Source organism: Arachis stenosperma, chromosome 1 (assembly GCF_014773155.1).
Source record: "Arachis stenosperma cultivar V10309 chromosome 1, arast.V10309.gnm1.PFL2, whole genome shotgun sequence".
Taxonomy (NCBI): Eukaryota; Viridiplantae; Streptophyta; class Magnoliopsida; order Fabales; family Fabaceae; genus Arachis; species Arachis stenosperma.
Window position 1 is genome coordinate 130284546 of NC_080377.1, and position 16882 is coordinate 130301427.

General features: G+C 39.3%; 1 protein-coding gene across 1 annotated transcript; it reads right to left on the bottom strand.

Annotated features, from left to right (window-relative positions):
• Window positions 1-13958: 13958 nt before the first annotated feature.
• LOC130938652 (myb family transcription factor EFM) lies at window positions 13959-16032 on the bottom strand. Its single transcript, XM_057867171.1, has 4 exons — window positions 15678-16032; window positions 14981-15598; window positions 14808-14884; window positions 13959-14682 (listed from the first exon to the last, which is right to left on the bottom strand). The coding sequence occupies exons 1-4, from the start codon at window positions 15892-15894 to the stop codon at window positions 14236-14238; spliced, it is 1359 nt and encodes a 452-aa protein (XP_057723154.1). The 5' UTR covers window positions 15895-16032; the 3' UTR covers window positions 13959-14235.
• Between the last annotated feature and the right edge of the window lie 850 nt (window positions 16033-16882).

The window sequence follows — 16882 nt, forward strand, 5'->3', positions numbered from 1 at the left end:
TAGTGCCACATGACATAATAACATAGTATGTTAATGTCACGTGTCACAAGATCATTGGTTGACATATTAAGTCAGTGACACTTAGCATGCCACGTATCATTTAACATGTAAAGAAATTATTTATACTTAAAATAGTCTTTAAAAATACATAGGTAAGTCATTTTTATTTTTAAAATTTTAAAAATTAATCAAATTAGTTTTATATGAATTTCTTTTATTTTTTTATAATATTAAATTTAAAATATTTTTTTATATTACTAATTGTAATATTATTTTTTAGACTTTAATAAATAAAATTCTCTTTATATAAAATAATAAAAATAATTAAATTATTGAAAATTTATTGTATCATTTGTATTTTAAAATTTTATATTTTCAAATTGTAGTTTTTTTTATAGTGAATTTTTTTATTTAAATGAGTTTATTAAATTATTATTAATTATATATTTAAAAATTTAATATTTTAAATCTCACTAAATAATATAGTAGTGATTTTAAAATTTAAAATTTTAGATCTTTTAAAATTATAATTTTTATTATTATTTAATTTATATCGTAGAACTCAATAATTGAAAAATTTATTTGTGGAATTACTTATTGAATTTTAATATTTTAATATAGTTTTTTTAAAATAATTATTATATTTATTTAGTGAGATCTAAAATATTAAAATATTTAAAATAACTACTGTTCATATCCTAACCCAATATTATGGTCCAGACCCAAGTAAGCCGAAAAAGACCCAATCCAAAGGTTGGTCTTTACCGCTTACCCGACCTCCTCAAAGAGGTCGGGTTTGACGAAAGCTGGCAAATGACACTTATTCAAATAAGTAATTGCTCCTAAAATCTCTCATCTACTTCTAGAAGAGATATATCTCAACAATTCTAAGATAAAAGGGCGGTTATCCACCTTCAGAATTGGAACTACTCCAACGGTGGTTATTGGATCATCACCTATAAATACACTGACACACTCAAGTAAAGCTAAGTTCCAATACACTCTAAACCTGCTTATCCCCTTGTTAACTTAGGCATCAGAGTGTCTTTGCAGGTACTACCCTCTCATTTTCTCACATGCACAACTTAGATGGTAGCGCCCAGACGTAAAGTAAGTCGGAGACCACCCTCCCTCAGCGTTTGGATTTCTCATTCAAGGCCAACCATCTGGTTCTAGAAAAGTCCCGGAACAACTACCATATTTATTTAATGAGATCCAAAAAATTAAAATTTTTAGTATAGAATTAATAATAGTTTGATAAAATTGTTTATATAAAAAAAACTTACTACAAAAAAATTAGAACTTGAAAATAAAAATACATATGAGAAAATAACTATGTAACAATTTAATTATTTTTATTATTTTATTTGAAAAAAATTTTGATTATTAAAGTGTAAAAATAATTAAGCTTAAAATGGCACTACAAGAAAAGAGAGTTGTTACGGTAGGTAACCGGAGATTAGTCCAATGGATGGCGTTTGGCGGCCCAAGTGAGTAATAGAGGAGGACTCCAAGCAGGTTCGCAACTCGGGAGGCTCCGTCCGACTTGTGCTCGCGTGTGAATGGGGGGTGGTACCTGCAAAGACACTCCGATGCCTAAGTTAGCAAGAGTGTAAGCAGGTCTTAGAGAGTATTGGACTTAGAGATACCTGAGGGGTGTCAGTGTATTTATAATGGTTAGCCAATAACCACCGTTGGTGTAGTGCCGTATCTTTAGGATGGTAACCGTCCCTATTATCTTGGGGAGGTTGAGATATGGCTTTATGAGGCGGTTAGAGAGATTTTAGGGGCGGTTACTCATTTGAATGAGTGTTTATCTGCCAGCTAATCCCGCATCCGACCTCTTATGACCAAATCGTGGTTGATACCGACTTCTTGTGTGAAGGTCGGTACTTAGCTAGGCTCTAATCCTTTAGATTAGGCCTTTTGATTGGACCTGGGCCTTAGTATTGGGCCAGGGTATGAACAGTGCCCCTACTTGAGCCCAAATTTTCTTTAAAGTTTGGGTTCAAGTATTCAACTCGGGTTCGTAGTCGACTTGTTTGAAAGAATACGGATGGTGGGAACCGACGTGATTTTCGCGACTTTTGGTTTCTGACAGTTACGTCAATTCAAGCGTCGTGTCCGTTGAGGGATCATTTAGGGATTGAGGGCTTTGGTAACAGTGCAGTCTCATTAATGACTGCCTCGCTTTTTACCATTATGCCCCTTATCCTTTTTATAAATTCTTTCCCTCTCTTTCCATTTTCCGTTTCTGCAATCTTTCAAACTTTTCCTTATCTTGTTCGTACTGCATCCTTGCATTCGAAGACTTCTGTTCTTCTCCAACCTCCATTTTCGGATAAAGGTTAGTTTTGTTTTATTCATGCCATGCTTTATGTTTGCATGTTTTGCGAGTAGATAGGTTGACCTGTAGATTCTAGTTTCGAATCTCTCTTCTTTAGTGGCCGTAATTTTTGATTTTCTTTTTCTTTTTCCTTTTTGTAGGTTTTCTGCCACTTTCTTCTTTATAAAAAATGGCATCTGTAGACATTCTTTCTCAGTGGGTTGACGATACGGTCCTTGGGGAGGAACCGTTGGTTGACGCTGAGTTCATCACCCACCTTCGTACTCATCATAGGCTCTGTACTTCAGACGAGGACGAGCCCAAATATGAACTAATAATCCCGGGTCCTGAAGACCGGGTCTGTTTTGGGAGAGCTAATGAGGTGGCCCCTCATTTTTTCTTCCTGTATGAATGTATGATCACCCGTTTGGGTGTTTTTCTTCCTTTCTCTGATTTCGAGATATCCGTCTTGCACCACTGTAAGGTTGCCCCTACTCAACTCCACCCCAATTCATGGGGTTTTTTGAAGATTTACCAGTTTATAAGCCACGCTCTGGACTTTCCGACTTCCTTGAGAATCTTCTTCTATCTTTTCCATATGACTAAGCCCTTTAGTGGGCTAAACAACAAACAACAATGGGTATCCTTCCGAGCCATTCAAGGTCGGAGGATTTTCACCCTTTTCGACGAGTCTTTCCACGACTTCAAAAATTTCTTCTTCAAGGTCCAAGCCGTAGAGGGTCACCACCCCTTTTTCCTGGACGAGCATTCCTCCCCTCGCTTTCCCCTTTATTGGCTGCCGGCCACCCCTTGTGAAAAGATCGGTCTAGATGACCTAGACGAGGTGGAGGCGGCCATTGTGGGGTTTTTCCGAGAAGCATGGGGGAGGGCCCCATACTTGGATACGAGGAAAATCCTCCAGGGGACGTCGGTCTTTGTTCAATCTTGCATAGGTAGTGCATGCATTTCTTGTTTCCGAGTTGCATTTTATCGACTTGTATTTTACCGACTTGTGTTTTACCGGCTTGTAACTTGGTTGTTCCTTTTGTAGATATGGCAAAGAAAAATGCTCAAGAGTCCTACCAGCGGGTGCAGGAAGCCAAGGCAAAGTCCCGGGCTAGGTCCGGGGGTAAGGCGGTCGTCTCTCCTCCTCCTCCTCCTCCTAGAAATGTGGGTACTCCCCCTCAACCTCTTATCATCTCTTCCTCCTCAAGTTTGACTCGACCACTCCCTTCTGCCCAACCGTTCTCCGAGCCAGAGAGTAAGAAGCGCAAGACTTCAGAGTCTGGCCCTTCTTGGGAAGGTGGTGTTAGGGCGGAGGCTCTTGCCTTCGTCCGAAAGAACATCTATCCACTTATCAATATGGATGATGTTTCTGTTCGGAAACACCTTGCCACTCTGGCCGAAGAAAGTTTTAGGGCGGCGGGAGTTTGTGGCAAACTTTTGGACATGTTTGAGAAGACTCCTCTTAGCTCTCTGGGGACTTCCCCAAAGGTCGAGGAGCTGGAGGAGAGGCTTCTTATGTTTGAAAAACATCAGAAGGAGTTAAAGGAGGAGAGGGATAAGTTGAGGAAGGAGAGAGACGACCTCCGGAAGAAGGAGAGCGAGCTGCGAGCCCAATGTACTATGGAGGTAAATTTAAGGAAGGCAGCCCAGGAGAGTTAGCAAAGCCTATTTAAAGATATGGTGGAGGTGAAGAAGGATTTGCTGAACTCTCGGAATGCTTATGCTGACTTGGAGGACTCTATCGCCGATGGCGCCGAGGAGTCTTGGAGAATTTTCCTAGAGCAGGTCAGGGTTATAGCCCCCGACTTGGATCTTTCTCCATTACATCCTGACAAAGTGGTGGTTGATGGCGCCATTGTTGATCCTCCTGTTCCCGAGGTCCTTTCAGAGTCAGACCTAAAGACTCGGGGGCAGAGGATTATAGAGTCTCCTCCTCATTCCAAAGATGCTCCGAGTTCTTCCACTCCTGCTCCGACTTCCTCTTCGGCTCCTCCTTCCAGCCCTGGTGATGTTCCTCATGGTGGTGGTGATTCCAAAAAATGACTTCTTTAATTTTATGGCTATATGGGGGCCCGGCCTGTGGGTCCCCCCTTTTTTAAACTTCTATTTATTTGCTGGTGGTGTTGAACAATTTGCTTCTTGGCCTTTTGAGGCCGTAAACAAAATGATCCGTGTCCTTTTTTGGATAAGGGTTTTTAACAAAATAAACGCCCTTTTTTAGATAAGGGTTTAAGTTACCTTATGCGTGCACATGCTTTTCTGTTTTGGATATGCTTGATCTTTTCGGAAAAAACCTTTTGTTAGCTTGCATTGTTTTCTCGAGCCTTTTCGTGCAAAGGCTCGTATGCAACCTTTAAACTTCTTCTAGGTTTCTCAATCTCTTTTGTTTATCCTTTATACTCAACTTTGCTTTGGTGAGTTTTATGACTTAGGTTATTTTTGCGATGCGTTTTTCTTCTACTCGGTGTTATATTCCGATCTGTGGATCGAAGCTTTCCGAGTTTCTCTACTCGGGATCACTTTCCGACTTATGAGTCGGGTTAGTTTCCGAGTTTTTACGACCGACTTGTATAACCTCTTTACACCGACTTGTACCTCGTCGTTTTATCCTGACGACCATCTAGGTCGGTTCATGGGATTTTTACGCTTTGTCGAGCTTAAGTCGGCGCGTTTCGTAGAAAGACTTAGAAAAATAAAGGAGGATATTATAAGAGATATTATGAATGAAAAAAGATCTTTATTAATTGGGAAGGTACCTTTTTGCTACTAAGGGTCTTGACAGCATATTTTCCCTTAGCCCCTACTATGATGCCTCGTTAAAAACCCCTCTCCAGAAAAAACCCTTTTTTGGGGAAAAAATCATGAAGCTGGGAAAAGAGTACATCAGGGAGTAGAGTTCGCTTCTAACTGTAGTACCTTTTCATATTACAAGCATGCCACGACCTTGGTAACTCAGTGCCATCCAGGTCGGTTACTTTATAATAACCTTTCCCTAACACTTCCTTGATTTTGTATGGCCCTTTCCAATTTGCGGCGAGCTTTCCATCTCCCGATTTGTTGACCCCAATGTCGTTTCTAATTAAGACCAGGTCATCTACGGCGAATGTTCTTCGAATGACTTTCTTGTTGTATCTGGTAGTCATCCTTTGCTTTAATGCTGCTTCTCTTATCTGGGCATTCTCTCGGACTTCGGGGAGCAAGTCAAGCTCCTCTTTGTGCCCCTGTACATTTCCGACCTCATCATGGAAAATTACCCTTGGGCTTTGCTCACTGATTTCTATAGGAATCATTGCTTCTACGCCATAAACTAGTCGGAAGGGTGTTTCTCCTGTGGCGGATTGGGGGGTCGTCCTATAAGCCCATAGCACTTGGGGGAGCTCGTCAGTCCAAGCTCCCTTTGCTTCCTGTAATCTCTTCTTCAGTCCTGCCAGTATGACTTTGTTAGCTGCCTCGGCTTGCCCATTGGCTTGTGGGTGTTCTACCGAGGTGAATTGATGTTTGATTTTCATACTGGCTACCAAACTTCTGAAGGTGGCGTCGGTGAACTGAGTTCCATTATCTGTGGTGATGGAATAAGGTATTCCATACCTTGTGATAATGTTTTTGTAGAGGAACCTGCGACTTCTTTGAGCGGTGATAGTGGCTAGTGGTTCTGCTTCGATCCACTTTGTGAAGTAATCTATTCCCACGATCAAGTATTTGACTTGCCCTGGTGCTTGGGGAAAAGGACCTAACAAATTCATTCCCCATTTTGCGAAAGGCCAGGGGGAAGTTATACTAATGAGCTCTTCTGGTGGAGCCACGTGGAAATTTGCATGCATTTGACATGGCTGGCATTTTTTCACAAAGTCTGTGGCATCTTTCTGCAAGGTCGGCCAATAGAATCCTGCTCGGATTACTTTCCTGGCCAACGATCTTGCTCCGAGATGGTTTCCGCAGATTCCACTATGTACTTCCTCTAACACCTCGGTGGTCCTTGAGGTCGGTACGCACTTCAGCAATGGTGTTGATATCCCTCTTCTGTAAAGGACATTTCTCACCAATGTATAATGTTGTGCTTCCCTTCGGATCTTCTTAGCCTCTTTCTCCTCTTTGGGGAGGATGTCGAATTTCAGGTATTCGACTAAGGGATTCATCCATCCGAGGTTTAGGCCGACTACCTCAAGTACCTCTTGTTCATTTTCTGTCTTTGATACCGAGGGCTCTTGGAGGGTTTCTTGAATCAGGCTTCTGTTGTTCCCTCCGGGTTTGGTACTTGCTAACTTGGACAGGGCGTCAGCTCTGCTATTTAGATCCCGAGTTATGTGCTTGACCTCGGTTTCCGCAAAGCGCCCGAGGTGTTCCAAGGTTTTTTCCAAGTATTTCTTCATATTGGGGTCTTTTGCCTGATACTCTCCACTTATTTGGGAAGTCACCACTTGTGAGTCGCTGTAGATCATCACCTTTGTAGCGCCAACTTCTTCTGCTAACTTTAATCCGGCAATCAAGGCTTCATATTCTGCCTGATTGTTTGAAGCCGGAAATTCAAATTTTAAGGAGACCTCTATCTGGGTCCCTTTTTTATCTACCAATATTATGCCTGCGCCGCTCCCTGTCTTGTTGGAGGATCCGTCTACATAGAGTTCCCATGTGGTCGGTTTTTCCTCTTGTTCACCTGCGTATTCCGCGATGAAGTCGGCGAGGCATTGGGCTTTAATTGCAGTCCGAGTTTCGTATCTCAAATCGAACTCGGAGAGCTCTATTGCCCATTGAACCATTCTCCCTGCAACATCCGTCTTTTGGAGGATTTGCTTCATGGGTTAGTTTGTACGGACTCTTATTGTATGAGCCTGAAAGTAAGGTCGCAGCCTTCGTGAGGCTATCACTAAGGAATAAGCAAACTTCTCTAGTTTGTGGTACCTTAGCTCAGGGCCTTGTAGAACCTTACTGGTAAAGTAGACCGGGTGTTGACCGACCTCGTCTTCTGTGATCAGGGCTGATGAGACAGCCCTGTTTGCGACGGATAGGTATAGGACGAGGTCTTTTCCCGGTATTGGTCGGGTCAAGATAGGAGGTTGGCTTAAGAAATTTTTGAACTCTTGGAACGCCTCCTCACATTCCGGAGTCCATTCAAACTGGCATCCCTTCCTTAACAGGGAGAATAATGGAAGGGATTTTAGTGCCGATCCTGCCATAAATCTGGAGAGGGCTGCAAGTCGGCCATTGAGCTGTTGAACCTCTCTTAAACAAGTTGGGCTCTTCATTTCTAGGATGGCTCTGCACTTGTCGGGATTGGCCTCAATCCCTCTTTGTGTTAGCATGAAGCCTAGAAATTTCCCTGCTTCTACTGCAAAGGCGCATTTTGCGGGATTTAATCTCATCCCATGCAACCTTATAGTGTCGAAAACTTGTGAGAGGTCGGTTAAGAGGTCGACTTCTTGCTTGGTTTTTACTAACATGTCGTCGACGTATACCTCCATTAGGCTCCCTAGGTGGGGGGAAAACACTTTGTTCATCAGCCTTTGGTACGTAGCTCCTGCATTCTTCAATCCGAATGGCATGACCACGTAGCAGTAGTTGGCTTTTGGTGTGATGAACGATGTTTTCTCTTGGTCGGGTTCATGCATCGGGATTTGGTTATATCCCGAGTAGGCGTCCATGAATGATAGGTATTGGTACCTGAGCTGGAGTCTACCAGGGTATCAATACTTGGTAAGGGATAAGGGTCCTTAGGACAGGCCTTATTCAGGTCGGTATAGTCGACGCACATCCTCCATTTACCGTTTTGTTTTTTGACTAGCACTACATTGGCTAGCCATGTTGGGTATTTGACCTCTCTGATAAAGCCGGCTTCCAGGAGCGCCTGTACTTGCTCTTCTACTATGGAGGCCCTCTCTGGGCCGAGCTTGCGTCTTCTTTGCTGTACAGGTCGGGACCCTGGGTAAACCGAGAGCCTGTGAGACATGAGCTCGGGATCAATCCCGGGCATGTCGGAAGCCTTCCAGGCGAAGAGGTCGGAATTAGCTTTTAGGAGTTCACCCAACCTTTGTTTCAGGGTTTCCCCTAGGTTGGCTCCTATGTAAGTCGTTTTTCCTTCCTCTTTACCGACTTGTATCTCCTCGGTTTTTCCACCCGGCTGGGGTCGTAGCTCTTCTCTTGTCCTTGTGCCGCCCAGCTCTATGGTGTGGACTTCTTTGCCCTTTCCTCTCAGATTTAGGCTTTCGTTATAGCACTTTCTTGCCAATTTTTGATCTCCTCTCACCGTTGCTATTCCTCCTGGAGTTGGGAATTTCATGCAGAGGTGAGGAGTTGATACCACTGCTCCGAGTCGATTAAGGGTAGTCCTGCCAATTAAGGCATTGTAGGCTGACCCTTCATCGATGACTATGAAATCTATGTTCAAAGTCCTCGATTTTTCCCCTTTTCCGAAAGTTGTGTGAAGGGGCAAAAATCCCAGTGGTTTTATTGGCGTATCCCCCAACCCGTATAGGGTGTCGGGGTAAGCTCTCAACTCTTTTTCATCTAGCCCTAGTTTGTCGAAGGCGGGCTTGAAAAGGATGTCCGCCGAGCTTCCTTGGTCTACTAGGGTTCTGTGGAGATGGGCGTTGGCTAGGATCATAGTTATCACCACGGGGTCATCATGCCCGGGGATTATCCCTTGCCCATCTTCTTTCGTGAATGAGGTAGTGGGGAGGTCGGGTGTCTCATCCCCGACCTGATAGACTCTTTTGAGATGTCTTTTGCGAGAAGATTTGGTGATCCCACCTCCCGCAAATCCTCCTGAGATCATGTGGATATGTCTCTCTGGGGTTTGTGGTGGCGGATCTCTCCTGTCCATGTCATCCCGCTTTCTCTTTCCGTGGATGTCCGACCTCTCCATGAGATATCTGTCAAGCCGACCTTCTCTAGCCAGCTTTTCTATCACATTTTTGAGGTCGTAACAATCGTTGGTGGAGTGACCATATATTTTATGGTACTCGCAATACTCGCTGCGGCTTCCCCCTTTTTTGTTTTTAATAGGTCTTGGGGGTGGCAGCCTTTCAGTGTTGCATATCTCTCTGTATACATCCACTATAGAAGTCTTTAGAGGAGTATAAGAGTGATACTTTCTGGGTCTTTCGAGACCGGGTTCTTCCTTCTTCCTGACTTCCCTTTCCCTTTCCCTAGAGGAGGAAGTAGGTCCAGGTCGTGAACTTAGGTCTCTTAATTTGGCATTCTCTTCCATGTTGATGTACTTCTCGGCCCTTTCTTGTACATCACTTAGAGAAACGGGGTGTCTTTTAGATATGGACTGTGAGAAGGGACCTTCTCTAAGTCCATTGACTAACCCCATTATTACTGCCTCCGTGGGCAGGTCTTGGATTTCTAAACATGCTTTATTGAACCTTTCCATATAGGCTCGTAGAGATTCTCCGACCTCCTGTTTTATCCCCAGGAGGCTCGGTGCATGTTTTACCTTATCTTTTTGGATTGAGAACCTCATCAAGAATTTTCTTGAGAGGTCTTCAAAACTGGTGATGGATCTTGGGGGAAGGCTATCGAACCACTTCATCGCTGCTTTCGACAAAGTGGTCGGGAAAGCCTTGCATCTCGTAGCGTCGGAGGCGTCAGCTAGATACATCCGACTTTTGAAGTTGCTAAGATGATGCTTTGGATCCGTAGTTCCATCATAGAGGTCCATATCAGGGCTTTTGAAGTTCGTTGGAACTTTCGCCCTCATTATGTCCTCGCTGAATGGATCTTCTCCGCCTGGGAGTTGATCTTCTCCTTCGTCGCGGGAGTTCTTGAGAGAGGATTCTAGCTGCAAGAGTTTTCTTTCTAACTCTTTTCGCCGTTCCATCTCCTCCTTAAGGTACCTTTCGGTTTCCTTTTGCCTCTCCCGCTCTTGTTCCAATTGCTCCAGGCGGCTATGGACTAGTCCCATCAATTCAGTTACGTGGGATGGTCCACCCTTTTCTGATTCACGTCCGTCTGAGGAGTTTACCTTTGGATTCTTCATTCCAGAGGTTCCCTCTCTGTGTTGGTCGTTATCTTGATGTTGGGCTGTGTCTTCATTGTCATTGCCCATGCCTAGATTCTCTTGCTCAGAATCTGTTTCGACATGGCCTTCTTCATGGGATCTTTCTGCCATCGAGGGATGATCTCTCGGGTCCCCGGCAACGGTGCCAATGTTACGGTAGGTAACCGGAGATTAGTCCAATGGATGGCGTTTGGCGGCCCAAGTGAGTAATAGAGGAGGACTCCAAGCAGGTTCGCAACTCGGGAGGCTCCGTCCGACTTGTGCTCGCGTGTGAATGGGGGGTGGTACCTGCAAAGACACTCCGATGCCTAAGTTAGCAAGAGTGTAAGCAGGTCTTAGAGAGTATTGGACTTAGAGATACCTGAGGGGTGTCAGTGTATTTATAATGGTTAGCCAATAACCACCGTTGGTGTAGTGCCGTATCTTTAGGATGGTAACCGTCCCTATTATCTTGGGGAGGTTGAGATATGGCTTTATGAGGCGGTTAGAGAGATTTTAGGGGCGGTTACTCATTTGAATGAGTGTTTATCTGCCAGCTAATCCCGCATCCGACCTCTTATGACCAAATCGTGGTTGATACCGACTTCTTGTGTGAAGGTTGGTACTTAGCTAGGCTCTAATCCTTTAGATTAGGCCTTTTGATTGGACCTGGGCCTTAGTATTGGGCCAGGGTATGAACAAGAGTTATTTTAATACTTTATTTTTTAACACCAAAATTAAATGTCAAAATTAATATATATTTTTGACAAATATCACAAATGTCAAATTTTCTATTTTTGTTTGATAAATAATTTTACCATAGAAAATTACTTCTCAATTTTGACACTTATTTGTTTTAAATTTACTTCACTATTTCTCTTTTTCTCTGGGCTCTGTCAATTTTGACATCACACTGGTCTCAGTTTGGGATCATACTACTCATTCTTTATCTTTAAAATCTCAATTTATTCTTCAGTTTTAAGATCTCATCTCATTCTTTGTTAAAAAATTTTGTTGAGAATATTTTATAGTCAATAAGTGTCAAAATAAATAATATTTTTTATGGTTAATAAGTATCATAGAAAATATATTCTCAAATTTTTTTAATAAATTATTTTTGTCAGCCAATATTTATCAAAATAAGATTTAAACTTTTTTCACAATTACTTATATGTTAAAAATACTATTTTTGACAAAACTTTTATTAACATATTTTCATAGTTAAAATAATGTCAAAATTTATTTTTTTTGAAAAATTTTAATTCTTTTTTTACACATATAATCCTTAAAAATAATCTATATTGTTGTAGTGTGGGTAGGATTAAAAAATATTAAAAATTTAATATTATAAAAAAATAAAAAAAATTATATAAGGATTAATTTGATCAATTTTAAAATTTTAGAGATGAAAATAATTTATATGTGTACTTTTAAAAACTAATTTGATTATAAATAAATTTATGACCTGTCAAATGATACGTGATATACCATAATGTCACTTACCTAACATATCAACCAATTAATTATCTTGTAATACGTGACATTAACCTATCACATCATTATGTTATGCGATACTTAACGTGATATGTTATCATCTAATTAACGAAATGACTAATTTAACTTGTTTTATCTTTTGAGAACTAATATGACTAAAAAATCATTTAAGAGCTAATTTAAAAAATGAATGATGTTTCATAAACAATTTTATTTGACTATTAACCCGTTTTCGTGACTACTCCAAAGAAACACCAGGAGTTTTGTAAATTTATGTTTATCAATGGTGTCAACTAATATCTTTTTTTCCTTTTTGTAAAAAGTAAATAATCCCATCTTATTTTTCTAGTTATGAAACTACATACGAAAAAAGTGTAAGTATGTACAAGAAAATATGCATCTCAATAAATCAAATTCTCATAACAAACTTCATAGTAGAACAACCCAAAACTAAAAGGTCGCTAGGTAGGAGATGTAGGTAGTGTTCATGTAAATAGATCTGTGTGACTTATAAGATTGGAATCCGAGATTGGTTCATGTTAATGAGCATCATGTTGGCCAACACAAAAGAAACAGAATAAAGTAAAATTAAGTAGCTCTCCAAAGTATATATTTTTAGACTCCATAAAGTCCCAAAATTATTCAAGCACTAGTATATGTGTCTTCGTGAACAAGCTAAGCTATACATTTTCCTTCGTTTTTATCTTTTCAGATTCATGTGCAAGTGCCAAGTAGAGAGAGGTTTATTCATCCTTGTTTTACTGTAATTGCATTTCACATAACACTTTTCATGACTCGTTATTGCCTCCGATCCATTCCTATATGTAAATTTAGCACATGCTTTCATATACCGACCACCAGATAATAATTTACTCAATTTTAAACGTTTCAATTTCTGGCAAATGTGGTTGCAAGGTGGCTAAACACAATTAGTATGCAACAATCTTATTTTAATTTCTATAAGAATATGACTTCAATTTTTGTAGTTAATATAAAAGTACTTTTATGGGTTATTGAGTTGTAACAATAAGTACTTTTCTTTTCTTTTTTTTTTTTCCTTTTATAAAGCATGGATACACACGCGATATCATATCGTATATACGTATAGCATAAAATATTTTTTAGATAATTATAATAATATTTTAATATTTTAATTCAAGTAAAACTAATTTTTCTAAACTTTTTTAATATTTTTTAATTATATAAAATATTTAAAATATTTTTTATTTTAATAAATATACAATTTCTAAATTTATGTTAAAAATATAAGTGAAACATAAGGTTGAACATATACACATCAAGTAATTAGGTTTATCCAAATACGTGTGTAAAAAGATATTTTTTATATTTTATTAAAATGCATTCAAAATATATTCATATGCTTCATAATTTTTTATTTTTTATGTTTTAAACTTTTACATGCAAAGAATATGTAAATTTGTGAAGAAACTAATTTTTTGAAGCTATCTTAGTATTTCACTCTTGCAGATTATTATTATTATTATTATTATTATTATTATTATTATTATTATTATTATTATTATTATTATTATTATTATTATTATTATTATTATTTATTTATTTATTTATTTATTTATCATTTCGCCATGGTACAGTGAGTTTGGTTGTTTGCTGAGACAAACATGTAGATGTAGGTATCTCAAAGTATCAACCACTCCTTCCACTGTTAACCGTGTATAACAAATAAAATTATAAAATTGATTCAAGTTATCCGTTAATGTATGAGAATATAATGTTCGAAGTTTGTTTCTCCAATCTTACTATGATCCTCATTAACGCAATGATGAATTCATGGGATTCAAAAAGAAAAGGAAAAAGTTAAAAAAAGTACCTTAATTAATTCAAATAAGTTTATTATGCTAACATAAAGTTATTTAATTGTGATAAAAACGTTAAACTAGTATTTTAAAACCCCGAAAGCAAGTGGGACTTGTAAGTTCTAACTTCTAACAGCTTGAAGTTGAAAAAAAAATATTTTATAGAGTATTTGTACGAACATTGTTATTGATTATGTTGAAAGCATGAGGGCATATATGTAATTTGGGAAAAAGAACAAAACGACAAGGGTAAGATCAGAATTCAGAATCCAATTCTTCATTCTCTATCATGCCAATAACAGCATGAAATGCATTGCATTCAAATTATACATACCGAAACAAAACAAATGCTCACTTTTATGCCCTTTCCTCCCCTCTCTACTCTCTAGCTACTACACAAAACGTATACCTACTCAGTACTAATAATAATAATAATAATAATAATAATAATAATAATAATAATAATAATAATAATAATGATGATGAATGATATGATGAAGCGAGAGCAAGATTATGCATGGGATGGGAATGGGATAGGAGCATGCAAAAACATAACCCTAATTTGTGCATAACCCCTAATTAATTTAATGAAGCTAGAATTTGAGAGTGATGTCACTGCAATTACTCTCCTCATTCAACCCTTTCCTCTCTCCTTCACTCTCACCCTTCCAGCTACTACTCTCCGATTTCCCATCCTCGATGCTCTCCGACCGCTCTCCGCATCCTCCTACCTCCGACTCCGGGGAGCTATTCTGTCCAGCCGCCTTGTACATGTGCAGGTGGTGCGGAGGAGGCGGAGGCGGAAGCAGCGGCTGAGGTGGAGCCGCCGTGTAGAACTCCTGAGGCATTGGGGTGGCCGCGCAGTAGTGCGGTGGCGGGGCGTGGGAGGCGGGGTGATGAGCACCGTAGATGGCGGCAGGGGCTCCGGCAGCTGTGGCGTACTCTGGTGGGACCCAGATTCCTCCTAGGACCACAAGCTGCGGTGCTGGTGCACCTGGTTGTGGGCTTGGGCTTGGTCTTCTCGTGTGGAGCCTATATTTCTGTGTAGCAAAAAGAAACGAAATTTGTTCTTTTTAAAATCTTTATCGAAAAACGAGAAAAGAAGAAACAAGATACAAGAGTAGAATATGCATTGTGCAGACTGCAGAGTGGTGTTGGTGTGTACCTGGAGATGGCTTTTCACTTCATCATTGGTCAAACCGTCAACCTTCATCAACTCCCTTATCTGTTTTGGTGTCGCCACTATCATTCATAATAAATCATAATTATTGAATAATACTTAATTAATTAATTAATTAATATTGTTATACAGAGTTATACATACATACATATACATACCTTGAGATCCGCCTAGCATTTGAAGAGCATTAACAAATCTACGGTGCAGGTCGGGTGACCAGCACCTTCTTGCTTTCCTGTGTGTTTGAGAGGTGGTGGTGGTAGATGGAGGTGGAGTAGCACTACTAGTAGTAGTTCCTTTTCCCTGATCATTTGATGAGGAATGGTCTCTTTTATTATTATTATTATTATTATTATCATCATCCATGATGAGCATTTCCTTGTCAGGGGAAGCAAGTGCCAGCTCACCTCCCAATGCACAAGAGTTGTTGTTGTTGTTGTTCCTCCGTTCCTTGGAGAACGGCAGGAAGGCTCCTCCACTGCCCCCGTTCCTGTGCTTGTTGGGGCTCATGCTCATGAATCCAATATTATTGTTATTATCAGCATCTTTTGAAGGAGGAGGAGTGGCGGCCCTTGTCGTTACTTCTTGGCTTGATTGGCTCCATAGTTGAGCAGAAGTCATCCAATTAGCCTTGTTATCACTCATCATCATGTTCATGGAAGACGGCGCCTCCTTCTCGGAGATTTCCGAGTGCTTTATGGGAATGAATTCTTCCAGCACCGGCCTTGTTGTTCCTTGGTTGAAGGCCTGCAGTTGCTGCCTTGACGCCTCCATAGCTGTATGTATGTTCCAGTAATCAATAATTGAACAATTCAAGAACGCAACGAATGAATGAATGCATTATTAGTTACATACCGTTGGTGAGTAGCTGCATGCAGAGAGGAAGCTCGCGCTTGAAGGCATCGATCTTGAGACGTTCTTCCTCAAGACGGGAGAGGAACTCCTCAATCTTGTAGCTCTGACTCTGCTCTTGATCATTACTGTTACTATTATTATGATCTCCAAAGGATTTGAGCAACATGGAGTAGCTGTGTGGCTTGCAATCAAGGCTTAGTTCCGATGGTGATGCCATATATATAACCAAAACACTGCTAATACTAGTGTCAGTTAGTTGAAGAGAAGAAAGAAACAAGAGGAAAGAAAAGAGGGTGTTTGGCGTCTTGTCACACACAAGAGAGAGAGAGAGGGAGGGAGGGGAGGATGGTCTTCCTTTTAGGGCTGAGGGCTTCAACTTAACACAATGGAATAAAGCAGACAGAGATAGAAAAATAAAGTATAACTAGGAGGACCAACAAGTAACTTCCTACAATTAAAGACAGAAAGATTCTGACATTAGATTAGAGAGACGATTCTTCTTCTCTTACTTTGTTAGGCTATTTTTTTTTAAGTAATAGAAAAAAATGTGTGTAATATGATATTATGGTTAATTGTTGTATTTTTTTTATATGAATTTTATTTATTTATTAAAAAAAAATAAATCGATCTTGTAGATTCTTTAAAATTGAGAGTCAGATTTTTATAGTACACAAATTAAAAGATTTAATTTATGATAAAATATTTTTTTTAATATAATGTAATTCGGAGGGTCTAATTTTTATGTTTTAAAAATTTTTTAATGTTAAAATAAAAATTTAACCTTTAAATTTGCATATTTGAAACATTTAAAAAAAACTAAATCTAACTTTTATTTATTTAACCTTTAAATATGAATTTTATTTATTTTTCAGTCTTGTAGATTCTTTAAAATTGAGGGTGAGATTTTCATAGTACACAAATTAAAAGATTTAATTTGTGATGAAATATTTTTTTTAATATAATGTAATTCGAAGGGTCCAAATTTTTATGTTTTAAAATTTTTTTAATGTTAAAATACAAATTTGACCTTTAAATTTGCATATTTGAAACATTTTAAAATAATAATAAAAAAAAAACAAAATCTGACTTTCAGATTTATAAATTAAAAAAAAAACTAAGTATTCACCAGAAAACATCAGTTAAACTCCAACACAAAAAATATAAAACATTAATCTCTGACCCTTAAATTTATAGTATTTATACAA

Bases quoted from the DNA above. Each gene is read 5' to 3' on its own strand.
- LOC130938652 (XM_057867171.1), bottom strand. From the start codon at position 15,894: ATGGCATCACCATCGGAACTAAGCCTTGATTGCAAGCCACACAGCTAC. The intron at 15,599-15,677 runs GTATGTAACTAA...ACATACATACAG, and splicing joins CATGCAGCTACTCACCAACG to CTATGGAGGCGTCAAGGCAG. The intron at 14,885-14,980 runs GTATGTATATGT...TATGAATGATAG, and splicing joins AATGCTAGGCGGATCTCAAG to TGGCGACACCAAAACAGATA.